The following is a 20412-nucleotide window of genomic DNA, read 5'->3' on the forward strand; positions in this document are numbered from 1 at the left end:
GTAAAAGAAAAAAGAAAAATTTCAACTCAAGGTTCACTTACTACCGGGCCAACTCCATCTGCTGATGAAGACTTTGAGATGCAATTGAAAGCACAGGAAGAAAAGCATTTATTTTTTTTTCAGCGTGAATGTTAATTCTTGATGTTTGAAATAGTACAAAATAAATACCAACATAAAAAAATCTTAAGTAAACATCTACTTACTCAGGAAACTATCTACTGATATGACATGCAGTTGTAAACTCCCCCAAAAAAGTTAGTAAGTAGAGTTATTGATTTATTGGCAAAATGATGTATGTTTATTAAAAACAAAACATTCCCCATGTTAGTGCAGGGAGGTTTCTATATATTATGTTATATTATATATTATTTAACTTTGGACAACCTTGCTAAATATTTTTTTCAGTAGACTTTTCTGACTATGCAGGATGGTGTGTATAGTATTAGCTACATAGTCCAAACTTTTATAATTTCTTTGGTTTCTTTGAAGATTGTTTTCAGTATTTTGCCTTTGTTTGATAGTGACAGTACAGATTCAGTCAGCAAAGATGGAGAGGGAGAGAGGGAATTTCTTTCACTTTAAATTGTTTGTTTTGCCCTTTTTCCACTAAAACAAACTGTTTCTGCTTCATCAACCCAGTTACAGTACAGATCCTCGAGACTTCGAGAAAAATAATACAATCTCATCACCTTCTCTGTGAAAGTCTCAAAATAAATAAAGCAATAGACCAACACATCATCACTCTGTGACTTGATTGTTACAGAATAAAATTCATTTGTTTTTTCTGAACAAAAGAGAAGTGGAACATGGCACAATGAATAAAAAGTTCAGATTTTGGGGAACAAGACGCTTTATAAAGCCCTCCCCGTCTAGGAAGGACTTTAACTAGTGTTCTGTGAAGCCTTTATTTAGTTCTCACTGGAGGTCACAGCAGAAAAATGCCTGAAGCTGATGTGGTGTACTCTGATGTCAAGTTCACAAGAGAGAGGGAAATCGCCAATGGTGAGTCTTATATATGATACTTGATCTGTCTATCTATCTCTCTATCTATCTATTGTTCTCTCTCTATCTCTCTCTCTCTATCTATTTATCATTCTCTCTCTATCTATGTTTCTCTCTCTCTCTTTATCTATCTATCTATCTATCTATCTATCTATCTATCTATCTATCTATTTATCTATCCATATACAGACGGGTAACAAATTAAAGGAAAGACCGACATGAAGTGTGTTAGTGTGGAGTCCGGCCTCCTCGCCTAGTCTGTGGAACTCTGTTGGAGGGATGAACACCATTTCTCCACAAGATATTCCCTCATTTATATAAACAACCTGTATTTAATCAGGTCATCTCAGTGAGTCCAAGATCTCTTTTGCAAGAGAGACCCGAGTGCAGCAGATAAAAAGAAAAACAAACATAGTCAGAAATAACACAAGGACATATAGAGACAGTCACAGACATCACTAAATAGATTTGAAGCTGAAAGTTTATATTATATATAGAGAGAGATAGAGATTTTCTTCAAAATAGGTGTGAAACTGGGTTGAGATGTGGTGACTGTAAAGGCCGTAGCTTTCTAAGAAATACCTCCAAGATGTGTTTTCTTTTGTTTGTCAGAGTTTGAGTAAAATATTTATATTTAATCTTACACTTCATCATCAGTAGTCAGCGAGTTCATCAGGACTTTGGTTTTGTGTTTTGTTGTTGCAGGGACAATTTCCTCATTGGCTGAAACCACTTACTCTGAAGTCAGGATCTCAAAGACTCAGCCATCCACAGAGCTCCCTGGTGGGTAATAAACAGGAAGGTGGACTGTGACCTCCTGTCAGTGGTCATCATGAAGCAAACCGCCACCAGTCTCAGCATTTTTTATTTTTTCCAGAATGAAAACGTGTATTCTTTAATCAGACTGCTTAAGTGCTCGGCCCTGGGAAACAGAAGACTATTAAAATGCCAAAAAGTTTAGAAACGGCAACTTAATTCCTTAGAAATTTTTTTTATTGTGAATAATACCATGTACACAATAAAATGTATATTGTGTACAGCAAAATGTATTACAGTAAAGAAATCAAATTTCTAACCTAAACTTTTAATACTTTACATAATAAAATGTGTGTCCCTCTTTAAAATATTGCATCTTTATGTAACTTTAATCAGTTAAACCACCTTTATTGTTTTACTATAGTTCAAGCAAATAGGAGACTAAATATTTAGAAGCTTAAAGGGTCATTTGAAGGCCACTTTTTAAAACACTGTAACTTTAAGGTATATTCACAGCTATAAATTAACACATTTGAGGTGCATTAAAGGGAAAACTGGCATTTTGTGTGTTTCTCAGCTGACTAAAATTTTAAAAATAATAATAATCTGTACAAATATATTACAAACATTACTGGTGTGAACAAGCTTATAACAGCATCTGAAACTGTCAGGGCTTTGACTGAAGTAAACTGAATATGGAGCAAACGTCTGTGATGACACATTATTGCAAATATGATGTAACTTTGAGGGGTTAAAATCAGGCATGGCAACTTTTTTACATGTCGTGTCCTTCTTTCTCGTAATATCTCCCGCTTTTCCCGACTGCAAAGAAAGAATGAAAGACAAACAAAATACCACTGGCTGTAGAGAGGACATATTGAAGAGAGGACATGTTGAAGAGAGGACATGTTGGGAGGGTCTTGTAGTTCACTGTAAAATGGAGAAAAGAGAAGAAGTCAAAGTCAAGAAAAAGGAACTATATATCGTCTGTTATCTGTTGCACAGTGTTTCCTGTAAATATTTTTTATGTGCTGTGGTCCTTCCCATCTTCACTGGCTGCGTAAACGTTCAAACAGTTGTGTGTGTGTGTGTGTGTAGACCTGAGTACTCATATTTGTGCACTTGATGTTATATTTTAACCTGTCATGTGTGCAGAGGCTCCTTGGGTGATGCATAATAAATAAACAGAAGTTGAGGTTACAGCCAGAGATCTGCAACGTAAGAAAGAGCTCAGAGCAGCAAGTGAGGAAAGTGTGTGAATGTGTGTTTTTCTGTAACAGTCTTTCTAAAAGTTCCTTAATACAACAACATATGAACGGGTTACCAAAGCTTTAAAGGCCATTGTGACTATTACAGTATTACAAGTTCAAATTGCTCTTTTCTGTTTAAATATCAGTATATCAACATGTGTCTCAGGAGACATCTTTAAAACTATGATTCTAACAAACACCTGTAGAAGTAATCCAGTAAATCAGCCATAAAGTGCATAAAGTTGAACTATTTACATTAAAAACTTTTAGATTTTTTGACTGATCTCTCAGCTTTTGAGAAAAAAAAAACATCACAAAGTCTTAACTTCTGTACATAAGCACAATTTTGTGGTATTTGTACTTTACATGAGTATTTTCTTTTCATGCCACTTTCTACCTCTACTCCACTACATTTCAGAGGTCATTTCTAAGGCTGCAGTATTATATTGTACAGGTGTTCATGTTATTAGTCCACCTTCTTCACGTTTTCTCTGTCTGCAGTCTTTAACTGCAACTAGTTAACTTGATGAAGTGAACTAGCTCATTTAGGTTCGGGAGCAGGGCCACGCGTCAACCACACCTCCAATCACCTGGTATACCTGGTCAACCCGTCCTGTCCTGTTTGTCTCAGTTTTCTCGACACACCCTCCTTTTCCCTCCCCCTCATCCACTTACTTCTTTACCTCATCCCTCCCTCTGCACATCCCTATTCACATCCACATATTTTCATAATATTGCTCTATCCTGCACACTTTATATCCTGCACTTACTTATTGCACTTCTGGTTAGATCTATACTGCATTTCGTTGCTTTGTACTTAAAACAGCCCCCCCCCTTGTGGTGTGGTCCTTGCTAGCAAACATTTAGAGACCTGGTTTCGTATACACATGGCCAAGCCAAGAAATCAAATACACGGAGGAACTCCCGCCCCAATTACAGAAACTGGGTTTCTCGATGTTTAAGAAACAAGTTTAGTGGAGAAAGCACGCTGTGACCTGGTTACTTAAGTGCATGTAAACACACTGTCTGTCTCTTCTGCTGTTCAGTAGCTTCCCAACAACAAGCGGCATCAAATGGAGGGTCAAAGGTCACATCAGAGAGAGTGGCCTTGGTAGTTCTCAGTGCTCTCCTGGCAGCTGCTGTCATCGCTCTTGGTGTTACCTGTGAGTTTGTACAGTTCTTAATTAATTTAGATTGACTCATAGAATCTGATGGGTGTTTTAAAGAACAGACCTGGTGGCTTTTTTTTTTGTTTTTTTGCATTGACAGAACAGGATAACAGCTTGAAATGAAGTGAAACTCAACAGAACTTTGAGTTTCAAGTTCTGTTTGTTTGGTATGGTTTTTTTCCAGTTGATGTGTTTTTCTTTTTCAGAACTGTTGTCAGCAAAAACCAAAATGGATTTACAAATGGCACAATTTCAGTATTTTTACAATCCAATTTTTTATCTAGAGCACTCCATATTAATAAACATCGCTCTAAGTTAATCTTGGAATGATTCTCCTCTGACAAACAGATGTTTATCAGATGTTCTTCATCAAACACTGATTCACAGTTTATTAAATGGGTGCTTGACCTTCACTGGCTATACTTTTTCTTTTTTTTTTTTAAAATCAGCTCATCAAAACATTCAAACCATGGGACGCGTCCAAAACGTGACAGATGACCATGAAGCTGTGAAAAAAAATCTCACAGGTAAGCTGTTGTTTGTGTTTGAAACTGTTGAAAATGTGTCACATTTTGGATCAAACTTGGATTGTTTTCAACAGGTTGGTTTCAGTTTGATTCTGACAGGTGACCCCTGGCATTAGTCTGTTGATTATCTCTCAGCTCAACTGACCGTACCGTAAAAGAGGTTTGTTCTCTGTTCAGGACTGATGAAAGTGAAATCTTTTTATCCTCTTTCATAACAGAGACACTCAGTGAACTAAAATCATGCTACAAGTCGCAGAAAATATGCCCACAATGTCCTGCACAAAATATTAGTAAGTAATGGATTTTCCTTTCTTCCATGTTTGCATCCTCTGATACTGACTAAAGAAACAGTGATCGATTGACAGATAGAATAATTGATTGGCAGTATACTGTTACTTGAAGTAGAAAACTGTTGCCTCTCTCTGTCTCAGCTGCTGCTCAGATTCACACACTAACTTCAAAGCTCCTGCTGCTTCTTAATCACACAAATATAAAAAGTGATTTGTTGCACCTGACTGACGTCTCCTGTGATCTCTGAAAGGTGAGCCATGTCTGAAATGTGAAGAAGGCTGGGAGCAACATGAAGGAAAGTGCTATTATTTCTCCACCAGTACTTCAGCCTGGGAAAAGAGCAGAGATGAATGTCGACAACAAGGAGGAGACCTGGTTAAGATAGACAGCAGAGATGAGCAGGTATAACACACTGCTGCAGGTTCATGTAGCTCACTGGCTTCGTTTGATCACATCCTTATGTTTCTGTATTAGTTTACATGGTCTCTCAGCACAGAAAAGTGATGTTACATGTTGTAATTTTCATCTGTTTTTCCTGTACAGGAATTCCTGGACCTGAAACTGAGAGAAAAAATGAACCAAGATGAGGACAAGTTCTGGATCGGACTGACCGACTCAAAGCAAGAGAACACGTGGTTGTGGGCAGACGGCTCACCGCTGAACACGAGGTTTGACTGTTATAGACACCTTTTTTGACAATTTCCAAAATCAAAGTTACCAGATTTATTTAACTAATTCTTTTTGTTCTCACTATCTCAGTTTGTCTTTTTGGAGCGGCAATGAGCCAGACAACTGGAAAGGGGACAATGCTGATGGAGAGGACTGTGCGAGGATGGGAGAGAAAGCAGGAGCTGCTTACCTGAAGGGTTGGTTTGATAAATCCTGCAAAGTGTCTCAAAGAAGTATCTGTGAGAAAGCAGCACAAACTGGACGTGTAATGCTTCACTGTAGTTCACTTCAGGTCTAACTCAGCCTGTTAAACAATCTCAGTACAGGATACAGAATGTGGAGCAATGTTACTTTTAGACAGTTAATGTTTAAAAATAAATAGACCCCCTGCAAACATTAAAATGCAGTTTCTTGAATGTGCTCAACAATTAAGGAAAATATCACATGTAACAGATGACCAGTGGTGGAGGAAGTATTCAGATAATTTTTTAAGTAAAAGTGCTAATAACACACTGTAAAAATACTCTGTTATAAAAGTAAAAGTCCTGCATTGAAAATGTTACTTAAGTAAAAGTATGTATGTAGAGCCCAAAGTGAAACCTTCATATTGCTTGTTTTGTCCAACCAACAGTCCAAACCTCAAAATTATTACAAATACATTACAATTATTTAAATAATTCAAAAGAAAAGCAACAAATCTTCACATTTGGGAAGCTGGAACAATGAAACGTTATCATGGCTAATTGTGGAGGCTAAATAAAAATCCTGTGAAAAACTAGTATGTGCTGGTTTTTGTCGTGTGTATAATACATATCAAGTGAGCATTGGTCATCTGGTGGTCCACAAACAAATTGTATGATGAAAAGTGTTCTTTATAGAGCGCCTTCTTCTTCTTCTTCTGCTGACAAGACAGATCAAACGTAGATTTTTTCTAAAAAAGTCACTAAAACAAAAATTGATGATTCTCACATATGTTATTTTGGTTATTGCTGTTTTGGAATAAAAAAACAATTATTTCATTTATAATTTCTGATCTTCATATTTGGCTTATTTTGCATTTTCCTGTTTTATTGATACTGTGTGATTTTAAATTGTTGTTTGTTTTTAAAGTTATGGTTTTTGTGTGGACCCCAGGAAGACTAGCGACCACTTTGTGGAAGCTAATGGGGATCCAAATACAGAATAAAGAATATAATTTAGATGATTGTTTAATAATTTATTAAATGACAGCCTTATCAATCCAAAAGAGCATTTCATTTGTCAACCATAAGGTTCGCTGAGTGAGGCGGTTTTAAAAGTGACACCACGACCACAACTGTGACATTTCAACACTCAACACCTCTGATTATTGTCCAGCTGACATTCAGCAATAACACAATAACAGCTGTTATGATTGGCTATCAACACTTACAGGGTAAACTATCCAGAAGCTTTTAAGTGTCCCACTCAACCTGAACCCACCCTGCAGTCAAGACAAACAAAAATGACCAGAAGGGGGCAGCACTTCCATATTTGTGCCAAAAATTGCACTTATGAATGTGAAATGGCAGAAACACACAGTTCCTAAAACTGAATAACAGATGGAGCAACATCTGATCTGTGGCCTCACTGTTACAGAACATAAAAAATGTGGTTTGGGGACGTAGACTCTTTAAGATAAAGCCTCTTCCCCATCTTTGGGTCCAACAGTGTTATAGTTAGCTCTGTTCCCCCCGATCCCTGTGAGCTTTTCCTCTCCTTGTGCTGCTCAGGTGTCCCCTGTTCGTGCTGTTTGTGAGTGTGTGCATGTGTGTGTGTGCGTATGTCTGTGCGTGTGTGTGTGTATCTGTGAGTGTGTGTGTGTGTGTGTATATCTGTGTGTGTTTGTGTATGTATATCTGTGTTTGTGCGTGTCTATATCTGTGTGTGTGTGTGTGTGTGTATATATATATCTATGTGTGTGTGTGTGTGTATGTATATCTATGTATATCTGTGTGTGTGTGTATGTATATATCTATGTGTGTGTGTATATGTGTATATATATGTGTGTATATCTGTGTGCATGTGTGTATATGTATATCTGTGTGTGCATGTGTGTATGTATATCTATGTGTGTGTGTGTGTATGTATATCTGTGTGTGTGTATATATGTATATCTGTGTGTGTGTGTGTGTGTGTATATCTGTGTGCATGTGTGTGTATGTATATCTATGTGTGTGTGTGTATATATGTATATCTATGTGTGTGTGTGTGCGTATGTATATCTATGTGTGTGTGTGTGTATGTATATCTATGTGTGTGTGTGTGTGTATGTATATCTATATGTGTGTGTGTGTGTATATCTATGTGTGTGTGTGTGTGTGTATGTATATCTATGTGTGTGTGTGTGTGTATGTATATCTATGTGTGTGTGTGTGTGTATATCTATGTGTGTGTGTGTGTGTGTATGTATATCTATGTGTGTGTGTGTGTGTGTATGTATATCTATGTGTGTGTGTGTGTGTGTGTGTGTATGTATATCTATGTGTGTGTGTGTATATGTATATCTATGTGTGTGTGTGTATGTATATCTATGTGTGTGTGTGTATATGTATATCTATGTGTGTGTGTGTATGTATGTATATCTGTGTGTGTGTGTGTGTGTGTGTGTGTGTGTGTGTGTGTATATATATGTGTGTGTGTGTGTGTGTATATATATCTATGTGTGCGTGTGTGTGTATGTATATCTATGTGTGTGTGTGTGTGTGTGTATGTATATCTATGTGTGTGTGTGTGTATATATGTATATCTGTGTGTGTGTGTGTGTATGTATATCTGTGTGCATGTGTGTGTATGTATATCTATGTGTGTATGTGTATGTATATCTATGTGTGTGTGTGTGTGTGTATGTATATCTATGTGTGTGTGTGTGCGTATGTATATCTGTGTGCGTGTGTGTGTATGTATATCTATGTGTGTATGTGTATATATGTATATCTATGTGTGTATGTGTATGTATATCTATGTGTGTGTGTGTGTGTGTGTATGTATATCTATGTGTGTGTGTGTGTGTGTATGTATATCTATATATGTGTGTGTGTGTGTGTATATCTATCTATGTGTGTGTGTGTGTGTGTATGTATATCTATGTGTGTGTGTGTGTGTATGTATATCTATGTGTGTGTGTGTATGTATATCTATGTGTGTGTGTGTGTGTGTGTATGTATATCTATGTGTGTGTGTGTGTGTGTGTGTGTGTGTGTGTGTGTGTATGTATATCTATGTGTGTGTGTGTGTGTGTGTGTGTGTGTGTGTGTGTATATGTATATATATGTGTGTGTGTGTGTGTATGTATATCTATGTGTGTGTGTGTATATGTATATCTATGTGTGTGTGTGTGTGTGTATCTATGTGTGTGTGTGTATATGTATATCTATGTGTGTGTGTGTGTGTGTATATATCTATGTGTGTGTGTGTGTGTGTGTGTATATCTATGTGTGTGTGTGTGTGTGTATGTATATCTATGTGTGCGTGTGTGTGTGTATGTATATCTATGTGTGTGTGTGTGTGTGTATGTATATCTGTGTGTGTGTGTGTGTGTGTGTGTGTGTGTGTGTGTGTGTGTGTGTGTGTGTGTGTATGTATATCTATGTGTGTGTGTGTGTATATATGTATATCTATGTGTGTGTGTGTGTGTGTGTGTGTGTGTGTGTATATATGTGTGTGTGTGTGTGCATTCTGGTCTGGCTTCCTGGCTGCGTCCTCTGAGTCTACAGGGAACTACGCCAGACTCCCGCACAGTTATTATTACAGCAATAGTAAAGACAGATACTAACTAAACCCAGTTCTACTCCGCCGTGTTCTGCATTTGGGGTTCTTTGATTGTGCACTACGACAAACAGGAAGTTTTTTTTTTTTTTACATAAAATAAAGTGTCACTGATGCTCACTCAGATGTCAGAAGTTGATGGTTGGTGTGCTGTATATTGATGTTAAGTTAAAAAACCGTTAAAAAAAGAGCCGCCAGAAAAGTCAGTGGTGAGTTTTAAATATGCAGTTTATACCATCTATGTATGTATCCATCTATGTATCTAATGCTGCCAAAGCTTTCAAAAAAATACCAAATACTTCCACGAAGTGTTTTTATTTGTTATGAGTGTATAACATGAATGTTTACAGGAGAAATGGAAAGCTTAACTTCCACAGTTACACACATAATTTCAAAAGGACACAACAGCATTTTGGTTTTTTGGCTTTTTGTTACAGAGAAAGTCTCCTCATCGACTGACACCCCTTGTTCTGAAGTCAGGATCCGGAAAACTCACACAATGAGCCGTCCACAGGTCTACATGGAAGGTAAATAACCAGTGGTGGCATGTAACTACATTTACTAGGACTGTACTCTACTTAAGTACAATTTTGAGGTACTTGTACTTGACTACATTTCAGAAGGAAATATTGCACTCTTTACTTCACTTATTTGATAACTTTAGTTGCTAGTTACTTTGCAGATTCAGATTAATAAAAAAAACAAATCAACCAATAAATTCTGATGTATTATTATAGGTTAAGCTACCCAGCAATATATAAAGTAATTGAAATTAGCCCCTTCAACGTTAGTGATGCTTACACATTAATGTATCTATAATGAATCCAGTAAAACAATATACAGTATATTATTCTGAAATGGGCCATTCTGAATAGCGAGTACTTTTACTTGTATGTTTTACTTTTTGTTGCCAAAAAAAAAAAACTTACTTTAAAGATTTTGAATGCAGGAATTTTACTCATAAGTATTTCTGCACTGTTTTATTACAACTTTTAAAGTAAAGTACTGCTCTGGTAATAATCAACGGAAAGGTGAACTGTGACCTCCTGTCAGTGGTCGCCATGAGGCATTTAGCCACCAGTCTAAACAAAACGTGTATCTTAAATAAAAAGACAGTATCTGCATATAACTTTATTTATTTATTTATTTTTTAAATTGAGGCCACCTTCAGAGTTGTATTCTATAAATATATAACATTTAGTTCTAGTTACGTGGAAAATACATTGAGTGATTTAAACCTTACTTATGACTCCTCTTTTACAGTAGTGCGCTGTTTGAAATGGGAGAGTTAAAAGTTGTAGCCGCAAGATAAAACAACTACATTGCAGCTAAAAGATGACAAATAAATAAAATAAAACAATCCCATTCAGGTAACAGAATGTTTCCGTGATTAAGGGAAACTATGAGTAACTTTTGTAAGTTTAAGTAGGTTTTGTGTGTCTGTGGCATAGATATTTTGTAAAGGGCACAATGATGAGAAGCTGTCAAATCAACTGTATTTATATAGCATGTTTAAAAAAAATTAAAAAAGGAGTTGACCAAAGTGTTGTACAGTGAGATGCAGTAGTCAAGTCTTAAGGAGATTAGTGCGGTGGTAAGAGTCTTCATACTGTTGAGAGATTGAGGATGGACCTGGCAATGTCCCTTAGCTGAAAGTAGCAACCTTTCACCACAGAGTTGATCTGATTCTCAAGTTTCAGTGCAGAGTCAAAGATGAAACCAAAATTCCTGGCATGGGCATGAAGATTTGATGTCAATCGCCCTAAGTGGCTAGCTACTATATGTTGGGGAGACCAAAAACAATCAGTTCTATCTTGTTATTTACAGCTGTTATTTAACTGAAGGCAGTTTTTTGTCATCCAGCATTTCACATCCTGGAGGCAGTTAAGGGTGGATGTGATAGGTGGTATAATTGTGTGCCATCCGCGTAACAGTGAAAGGAAACATTGTGCTTGCGGAAGATGGAGCATGTACAGAGCAAATAAAATTGGCCCTAATCCAGGCCCCTGAAATACTTCCTGTTTCAATACAGGAAGCCGGGATTGAGGTTTAGCTTCTTCATGAGTTCATCACTTGTAAAAGATCGCTGTCTAATAAAATTTCAATATACAGATACTTTAAGACTATTCAGTCACTAAATAGACAGACACACTTAACTGGTACTACGAGATTCAGAGAAAAGCATGAACTTATTTTTTTTTGCCCCCTTTCAATTACGACCCATTTTAAATTGATGAAATTTGATGTCTAATCTTACAGTAAAAAGGTTAAACAGCCAGTCAGATGTTTGCTGCATTCATTGAGGTGTATTCAAGGTGTTTGAGTCAGGGGTTCAGATGCCATCTCTCTATTTTGATCTATCCGTACTTCCCGATGGTTACTTCCTAGTCAATCGGAAAAGAAAGAAAGACACACAATCGACTATAAAGAGAGGGTATGTTAGTTTACTGTAAAATGGAGTGATGAGAGGAAGTCATGGCAGAGAAAAAATGAGGAACTGACCATGAAGACAAGAGTGACGGTGTACTTTTCCTCTCACATACACATATGAAACCAAACTCATTTACACACTATACTGAAAACCACACGCACAAACAACTGAAAAATTATACACTCACATAACAACTGAAAAGCTCTCATCATAACTATTGAAAAGCTTTCACACATACTAGTAAAGTGTGCTCATATACACAGCTGAAATGCTCTCGTATAAATAATGGTTCAGTAGTGGAAAATGAGTTTTACAGTAAAAAAGAAGGCCTTCCTTTTATCTGAAGGAAAGAGTAAGATGCCACACTAGGAAGTGCATGTGCTCTTGCTGAATTTGAAGTACTTCAACCACAATATGTTCATCTGATCCTCTTTGTTTTTCAAGTCAAAAACTTTTGTGTTTTGAGGCGAGAGGCAATGAAGAGTCCGACAATTTCGATCAGGAGAGGCTTTATAGAGTGCTTGATGATCATACACAAACTCTATCTGCATTTCTTGCTGCGTCCAGATATGATCATGATAATAGGAATGTCAGCAACCTACTAAGATCATTGTATAACGTCTCTAATGGCCCCTACTATACAGCCTCTCCTGAACAAAATTGTTGGACTCTTCGCTTTGCAGTGACTCAATGCATTGCAGAGCATGGTGCTATAAGCCTCCAAGTGACAGGAGTCTGGCCAATAGACTCCAATGTTAACTGACAACAGAAATTTCAGGAGGGAAGTAGAACAAGGGACTTTTCTAACCTGCTCTAATGCTCACATTTTTGACACTACACACAAATTTCACACAGCGCGGTCTCTTCTCTCTCACGATATCAATATTTAGGCAATAGGACTTACGGTCTTGAAGTTATAAGCAGGAGTTTGAGAGGTGGGCCTCAGCTTAAACGCTATGAAATGAACTCCCTCAACCAGGTAACCATCACCATCGCCATGGTAACCTTTTATTGCAGGTGGGGAAACACAGGTGATTGAAATGAGCTAATTAGTGCAGTTTGACACACACACATATACAGGACTTAGACACACTTTTTCAAGCATTTTTCAACTCTTATCTACTCATTCATACTTTCAGCTAGAAACTCCATTCAAACCTTAAAATATTCCACATCTTTCACACATTACGGGTATTATTCAACTTTTAAATCCCATTTATACTAATTAGACCCTTCCCCACTTTTCCAACTCTTCATACTCACAGCGTCAGCTTTTCAACATCCAGCAACATCCACAATTTCTTCTGAAATTGCCTTCTGTACAGTTCATTATCGAGCTTAAAGGTGCTGGCAGGTGAATTTTGTTACATTTGGAAAGAGCCAAGCTAGCTATTTCCAGGCTTTATGCTAAGCTAAGCTAACAGACTGCTATATCATATTTACCTTAGAGACATAAGAGTGGTGTTAGTCTTCTCATCTAACTTTTCAATAAAACAAGAGTCATGATGAGAAGCATATTTCACAAAATGTCATTTTGGTGGCAGTGATGCACTAAAAAAACTTTGATGTTACCTTACAGCCCTATAACTATAACTTTCTGAAATTTTTCTTTTGTTTACTATCTTCTCAGCTTGTGTTTGGAAAGTCTGTATGGGTGTTCATGTTATTGTGTCCACCTTCTGTATTTTCTAATCTTTGAACAGGTGAAGCTCCTGCCTCCAATCAATGCTCAGTGTCAAATGGACGGTCAAAGGTCACAAATGATGTTTAAGAAACAAGTTTAGTGGAGAAAGCACGCTGTGACCTGGTTACTTAAGTGCATGTAAACACATTGTCTGTCTCTTCTGCTGTTTAATAGCTTCCCAACAACAAGCGGCATCAAATGGAGGGTCAAAGGTCACATCAGAGAGAGTGGCCCTGCTGGTTCTCAGTGCTCTCCTGGCAGCTGCTGTCATTGTTATTTACCGTCTCTGTAAGTTCATCATGTAGACTGACTTTCAAAAGATCACATAGCTGCACTGGAGAATAAAACAGATGTTTTGGTTTTTAGGGTGACCTCAATAGAACAACTTGAGATAAAATTAATCTCAAAAGAACCAGTATTTTGTTTGTTCAACATGTTAAACTCCATTAATGGGTTTCAAGAGTAGTTCATATTTTGACAATAATACATCATCACTGTAAGTTAATTTTGGAAGCAGTGCTGTAAAAAAGGAATCAGGTTGGACAATGGCAATAGAGTTTTAAACAATGATTATTACCAAATGTCAAGTCTCTGCATGTTGATTTCCCTGGCAAACTGAAATAAATGGAAACCATTAAAGTAAATAAATCAATCTGACGTCATCTTGGAAGGATAATTGTTTATTATCAAGCACTGACTGATTTACCAACGGAGTGTTTGATCTGCATTTCCCTTTTTTTAAATCAGCTTTTGAAAACATGCGACACAAGACAACTTTCCAGACACTGAGAGACGAGCATGAAGCTGTAAAAAGAAATCTCACAGGTAAGCAAGTCAGATTTTGAAACTGTCTAAAAAAGGTTCAGTCTACGAGTTACAAGTCCACTCTAACTTGCATTACAATACTGCAGGGTCACTTTAAAATGTGAAAAGGTTTGAATTAGTGACTGATCTATGATAATCTGTTTTCAAGCAATCTCTCTTTTTCTGTTTTCTTAGTCTGACTATGATGTGTTGGTTCTCTGTTCAGGTTTAGAAAAAAAGACACGTCTTAATAAGACAAATGAAAGTGAAATCTCAATCCTTTTTTCATAACAGGAATACTCTCTGAAATAGAATCACACAAGATGGTGCATCCTATTCACGGAAACATTAGTAAGTTTTTCCCTTCATGTTTGTGTTTTCTGAAGCTGTTACACCCTCTAATAACACCACAGACAGACCTGAATCCTAATGAATTGACAGATACAGTAAATAAGTCAGATAGGGATGGGTTTATTTTGCAGTGCAGCTGCAGGATAACTGCCTTGCTCAAGCCTGTGAAGGAGAAAATAGTTCATTTGTCTGATTGTCTCAGCTGCTCTCAGATTAAAAGAAACTCTTTAACTTCAGATTCACACACTAACTTCAAAGCTCCTGCTGCTTCTTAATCACACAAATATAAAAAGTGATTTGTTGCACCTGACTGACGTCTCCTGTGATCTCTGAAAGGTGAGCCATGTCTGAAATGTGAAGAAGGCTGGGAGCAACATGAAGGAAAGTGCTATTATTTCTCCACCAGTACTTCAGCCTGGGAAAAGAGCAGAGATGAATGTCGACAACAAGGAGGAGACCTGGTTAAGATAGACAGCAGAGATGAGCAGGTATAACACACTGCTGCAGGTTCATGTAGCTCACTGGCTTCGTTTGATCACATCCTTATGTTTCTGTATTAGTTTACATGGTCTCTCAGCACAGAAAAGTGATGTTACATGTTGTAATTTTCATCTGTTTTTCCTGTACAGGAATTCCTGGACCTGAAACTGAGAGAAAAAATGAACCAAGATGAGGACAAGTTCTGGATCGGACTGACCGACTCAAAGCAAGAGAACACGTGGTTGTGGGCAGACGGCTCACCGCTGAACACGAGGTTTGACTCTTAAAAAACACCTTTTTTTGACAATTTCCAAAATCAAAGTTACCAGATTTATTTAACTAATTCTTTTTGTTCTCACTATCTCAGTTTGTCTTTTTGGAGCGGCAATGAGCCAGACAACTGGAAAGGGGACAATGCTGATGGAGAGGACTGTGCGAGGATGGGAGTGAAAGCAGGAGCTGCTTACCTGAAGGGTTGGTTTGATAAATCCTGCAAAGTGTCTCAAAGAAGTATCTGTGAGAAAGCAGCACAAACTGGACGTGTAACGCTTCACTGTAGTTCACTTCAGGTCTAACTCAGCCTGTTAAACAATCTCAGTACAGGATACCGAATGTGGAGCAATGTTACTTTTAAACAGTTAATGTTAATAATAGATCCTGCAAACATTAAAATGCAGTTTCTTGAATGTGCTCAACAATTAAGGAAAATATCACATGTAACAGATGACCAGTGCTAATAACACACTGTAAAAATACTCTGTTACAAGTAAAAGTCCTGCATTGAAAATGTTACTTAAGTAAAAGTATGTTAGTATAATCAGGAAAATGTACTTAAAGTAAAGTAAGTAAAAGTACTCAAAGCAGAAAATGTCCCCTGTGACTCTTATACTATTACATATTATATTATTAGATTATTATTACTCAGGCATTAATGTAATAGCAGGATTTTATTGTTGTAGTTGGTTGAGGTGGAGTTCATTTTTAACTATTCTGTATCGGACTGCAAGTAATGATTATTTCATTATGGATTAATCTGCTGATTATTTTCTCCACTAATCAACTGTTTGGTTTGTAAAACTTCTGAAAATAGTGAGAAATGCCGTCACAATGACCCAGATCCCAAAGTGACGCCTTCACAATGTTGTTGTGTCCAACCAACAGTCCAAACCTCAAAATTATTGAAATTTAATTAAAATTATTGAAAAAATTAAAAGGAAAATAAATAAATCCTCACATTTGAGAAGCTGAAACCACAAAATGTTTTTACATGAAAAATGACTTTAACGATTATCAAAATTGTTGGCATTTAATTTTCGGTCTACTGACTAATTGATTAATCAACTAATCGTTTCAGCTGTACTTGTATAAGCTTTTGGGTAGTTTAATTTATAACAAAACACCATATTTTATAAGATCTTCTTAAGTTTTGTGCGCAAAAATCTTAATTTGTAAAGTAACTAGTAACTAAAGCTGTCAAATAAATGTAGTGAAGTAAAAAGTACAATATTTGTGAAAGTAGCATGAAAGAAAATATTCATGTAAAGTACAAGTACCTCAAATTTGTACTTAAGTATGGTACTTGAGTAAATGTACTTAGTTGCATTCCACCACTGGAGCAGACTGCGGCTGAAGATATGTAGGCAGGTTTTGGGTCTTCATTAATGAAAAGGAGGTAGTTTTGTGTGTCTATGGCAAAGAGATGTTCATATTTTTTTTCCAGTCCACAATGATGATTAGCTTTTACCAATAATGAATCAAATTACAGTTTGATAAAGGGGGTCTAGAATAAAGTTGACATTAAAACTACATCACCTCAAGATTTGGAAGAAATATTAACAGGACTGATTGTTTTCTGCCTTCATCAGTGAAATACTTTAAGTTCATATTGTTGTATTCTATTTTAAATGTCAACATTTCAAGATTTCCTTAAAATAATTACTCTAACTTGTAGAAGAACTGTATGCTAAATAATTTGCCATTGTTTTAAACTCAGTTGAACCATTAAAGCTCACTAATTAACACGCCATGTCTTGTTTGTATAATTGCTACAAAAACCAAAGTGTAAAAACAAAAAACGTTGTGGTTTTACAGTTGATTGGTGCCAGACTATTTCTTGGGCCTATTACTCATTCAACTTTTAAATACCATTAAAAAAAATTAATTGTTCAACTTAGTTTTTAGTTTAGTTATAATGGAAGTGAATGAGAAAAACCTTTAAACCCACTCATCTTCAACCTCGTCCAACTCATTCAGACATTCACATAGAAACTGCATTCAAACTTTAACCTTTTCTTTTTCTTTCGGCTGTTCCCTTTCAGGGGTCGCCACAGCGAATCATGTGCCTCCATCCAACCCTGTCCTCTGCATCCTCTTCACTCACACCAATTAACTTCATGTCCTCTCTCACTACATCCATAAATCTCCTCTTTGGTCTTCCTCTAGACCTCCTGCCTGGCAGCTCCAACCTCAGCATCCTTCTACCAATATATTCACAGTCTCTCCTCTGAACACGTCCAAACCACCTCAATCTGGCCTCTCTGACTCTATCTCCGAAACATCTAACATGAGCTGTCCCTCTGATGTACTCATACCTGATCCTGTCCGTCCTCGTCACTCCCAGAGAGAACCTCAACATCTTAAGCTCTGCTACCTCCAGCTCTGCCTCTTGTCTTTTCTTCAGTGCCACTGTCTCTAAGCTGTACAACATCGCTGGTCTCACCACCGTCTTGAACACCTTTCCTTTCATTCTTGCTGATACTCTTTTATCACACAACACACCTGACACTTTTCTCCACCCGTTCCAACCTGCTTGCACTCGCCTCTTCACCTCTTTTCCACAGTCTCCATTGCTCTGAACCGTTGACCCTAAGTACTTAAAGTCCTGCACCTTCTTCACCTCTGCTCCCTGTAACCTCACCATTCCACCTGGGTCCCTCTCATTGACGCACATGTATTCTGTCTTACTGCGGCTAAGCTTCATTCCTCTGTTTTCTAGAGCCGACCTCCATCTCTCTAGATTTTCCTCCACCTGCTCCCTGCTCTCACTACAAATCACAATGTCATCCGCAAACATCATAGTCCATGGAGATTCCTGTCTAACCTCATCTGTCAGCCTGTCCATCACCAGAGCAAACAAGAAGGGGCTCAGACCCGATCCTTGATGCAGACCCACCTCCACCTTGAACTCCTCTGTCACACCTACAGCACACCGCACCACGGTCTTACAGCTCTCATGCATGTCCTGCACCACTCTAACATACTTCTCTGCCACTCCAGACTTCCTCATACAATACCACAGCTCCTCTCTCGGCACCCTGTTATACGCTTTCTCTAAAAGACACAATGCAACCCCCTATGACCTTCTCTGTACTTCTCCATCAGAACTTTTCATATCTTTAATAATTTCTATACAATTGCAGTAATTCAAGTTTCATGCAATTTTCAGACCTTCTCAGATTTTTACATTAGTGTGTATGGGGCAGTATGTTCAGAGTCAGAGCGGGTGACTTCACACACGGGAGTTTTTTCTCCTCAGAAATAAATTCTTCCTTACTCGCACAATTTTCACTCTTCATACATAATTGTTTCTTCAAAACATAGATAAATGTGTGCTCTTTCACAGACTGTAACGATGGAAGCAAACGGACTTACATATTTGGTGCTATGAGTCTCCAAGTGACAGGAGTGCCAAGCACCTGGCCCATAGACTCCAATGTTAAGACCAGAAATTTCAGGAGTTAAGTAGTACAAAGGGACTTTTCTAACCTGCTCTAATTCTCACACTTTATTTTGACACTACTCACATATTTCACTCAGCAGGGTCTCTTCTCTCACACAACATCGATATTTAGATGATAGGAGTTACGATCTTGAAGTTATAAGCAGGAGTTTGAGAGGTGGGCCTCAGCTTAATCTCTATTCAACTCTTTGAGCTGGGACTCACACAGCATCACCATGGCAACCTTTTAAGGTGGGGAAACACAGGTGATTGAAATGAGCTAATTAGTGCAGTTTGACACACACACACACGTGCACAGGACTACTCGTTCATACTTTATCCTTTTTTCATAACAGAAATACTCTGAAATAGAATCGTACAAGATGGTGCATCCTCTTCAAGGAAACATTAGTAAGTGATGGATTTTTCCCTTCATGTTTGTGTTTTCTGAAGCTGTTACACCCTCTAATAACACCACAGACAGACCCGAATCCTAATGAATTGACAGATTTATTTTGCAGTTCAGCTGCAGGATAGCTGCCTTGCTCAAGCTGTACCTGTGAAGGAGAAAATAGTTCATTTGTCTGATTGTCTCAGCTGCTCTCAGATTAAAACTCACAAACTTGCAACCTTTTAATATAAACAGCGATTCATTGCACCTGTCTGACATCTGCTGTGAAAATGTAAAGAAGGCTGGGTGCAACATGGAGGACAGTGCTATTATTTCACTCTATCAGTTAACATGGTCTCTCAGCACAGTGGGCAGACGGCTCACCGCTGGACATGAGGTTTTTTTAACGCTTTTTTTTTTTTTGTCAAAGTTAGCAGATTTATTTAACCAGTTCTTTTTGTTCTCACTATCTCAGTTGGTCTTTTTGGAGAGGCATTGAGCCGGACAACTGGACAGGGGAAGATCCTGATGGAGAAGACTGTGTGAGGATGGGAGAGAAAGCAGCAGCAGCTGCTGACCTGAAGTGCCTCAGAGATTATTTGTGAGAAGCAAAACAATTTGGGCGTCAGATAAGTATATATGCGTGAAGTCCAGTTCAACTTCTCTGCCTATTTTACAATCTGATTGCAGGAACACAGCAGCAATGCTATTTTTAATAAAGCTCATTAAAACAATAATTTACTGATTGTGCAGGTTTAACCAGTTTATTACTCTGTGCTACAATATAATCTGACACTTTTAACATCTTTGTCGCAAACCACTTTTGGGTCGTTCAGGTTGCCAAGGGGTCACCAGTAAAAAAGTATCAGCCAACTTTTTTCAACTACTGTCTTGTTTTATCTTCGCTTTTGAACTTTTGGCAAACTAAATAAAGCATTTATAAAAAATGATATGCCTGAAAAAAGTTCCAAAACATCTACAGTTAATTTTAATGAGGGGCGATTTATTGGATGAATCATTCAAATGTCTAAATATTTTTATTGGGCTGTTTTTGTCCTGCTGTTGGTGTTTAAATATTTAAGGCGAAACAAGCTGAGTAAAGG

At 37.5% G+C, this 20412-nt stretch overlaps 2 protein-coding genes and 1 long non-coding RNA gene across 6 annotated transcripts; 2 read left to right on the forward strand and 1 right to left on the reverse strand.

The window, feature by feature from the left end:
* Positions 1–869: 869 nt before the first annotated feature.
* On the forward strand, positions 870–6442 carry LOC122864453 (CD209 antigen-like protein C). 2 transcript variants are annotated; one of them, XM_044171904.1, is made up of 8 exons: positions 870–1002; positions 1708–1785; positions 4055–4171; positions 4627–4704; positions 4923–4994; positions 5246–5397; positions 5539–5663; positions 5755–6442. In XM_044171904.1, exons 1-8 carry the CDS (start codon positions 939–941, stop codon positions 5960–5962), a joined length of 894 nt encoding a protein of 297 aa, XP_044027839.1. In that variant the 5' UTR covers positions 870–938; the 3' UTR covers positions 5963–6442. The 2 variants fall into 2 exon arrangements, with proteins under 2 accessions (XP_044027839.1, XP_044027840.1); XM_044171905.1 differs by having other exon boundaries at positions 4058–4171.
* Positions 6443–9551: 3109 nt separating this feature from the next.
* Positions 9552–20046, forward strand: illr4 (immune-related, lectin-like receptor 4). 3 transcript variants are annotated; one of them, XM_044171908.1, is made up of 10 exons: positions 9558–9659; positions 9888–9977; positions 13740–13853; positions 14313–14390; positions 14664–14720; positions 15057–15208; positions 15350–15474; positions 15568–15674; positions 19275–19329; positions 19785–20046. In XM_044171908.1, exons 2-9 carry the CDS (start codon positions 9950–9952, stop codon positions 19283–19285), a joined length of 672 nt encoding a protein of 223 aa, XP_044027843.1. In that variant the 5' UTR covers positions 9558–9659; positions 9888–9949; the 3' UTR covers positions 19286–19329; positions 19785–20046. The 3 variants fall into 3 exon arrangements, with proteins under 3 accessions (XP_044027841.1, XP_044027842.1, XP_044027843.1); XM_044171907.1 differs by lacking the exon at positions 19275–19329 and having other exon boundaries at positions 9553–9659; XM_044171906.1 differs by lacking the exons at positions 19275–19329; positions 19785–20046 and having other exon boundaries at positions 9552–9659; positions 15568–15846.
* LOC122864456 lies at positions 14825–15135 on the reverse strand. The gene is made up of 2 exons (XR_006375225.1): positions 15027–15135; positions 14825–14882 (listed from the first exon to the last, which is right to left on the reverse strand). It is a non-coding gene; the product is annotated as an uncharacterized LOC122864456 (long non-coding RNA).
* Positions 20047–20412: the final 366 nt, after the last annotated feature.

Source organism: Siniperca chuatsi, linkage group LG17 (genome assembly GCF_020085105.1).
Source record: "Siniperca chuatsi isolate FFG_IHB_CAS linkage group LG17, ASM2008510v1, whole genome shotgun sequence".
Lineage (NCBI taxonomy): Eukaryota > Metazoa > Chordata > Actinopteri > Centrarchiformes > Sinipercidae > Siniperca > Siniperca chuatsi.

What these genes read in the sequence shown, in the direction of transcription:
- LOC122864453 (XM_044171904.1), top strand. Translation starts at nt 939, where the DNA reads ATGCCTGAAGCTGATGTGGTGTACTCTGATGTCAAGTTCACAAGAGAG. An exon ending in AGAGAGGGAAATCGCCAATG is followed by an intron (nt 1,003 to 1,707) that starts GTGAGTCTTATA and finishes TTGTTGTTGCAG; the next exon opens with GGACAATTTCCTCATTGGCT. An exon ending in ATGTCCTGCACAAAATATTA is followed by an intron (nt 4,995 to 5,245) that starts GTAAGTAATGGA and finishes GATCTCTGAAAG; the next exon opens with GTGAGCCATGTCTGAAATGT.
- illr4 (XM_044171906.1), top strand. Translation starts at nt 9,950, where the DNA reads ATGAGCCGTCCACAGGTCTACATGGAAG. An exon ending in TCCACAGGTCTACATGGAAG is followed by an intron (nt 9,978 to 13,739) that starts GTAAATAACCAG and finishes GCTGTTTAATAG; the next exon opens with CTTCCCAACAACAAGCGGCA. An exon ending in TCCTATTCACGGAAACATTA is followed by an intron (nt 14,721 to 15,056) that starts GTAAGTTTTTCC and finishes GATCTCTGAAAG; the next exon opens with GTGAGCCATGTCTGAAATGT.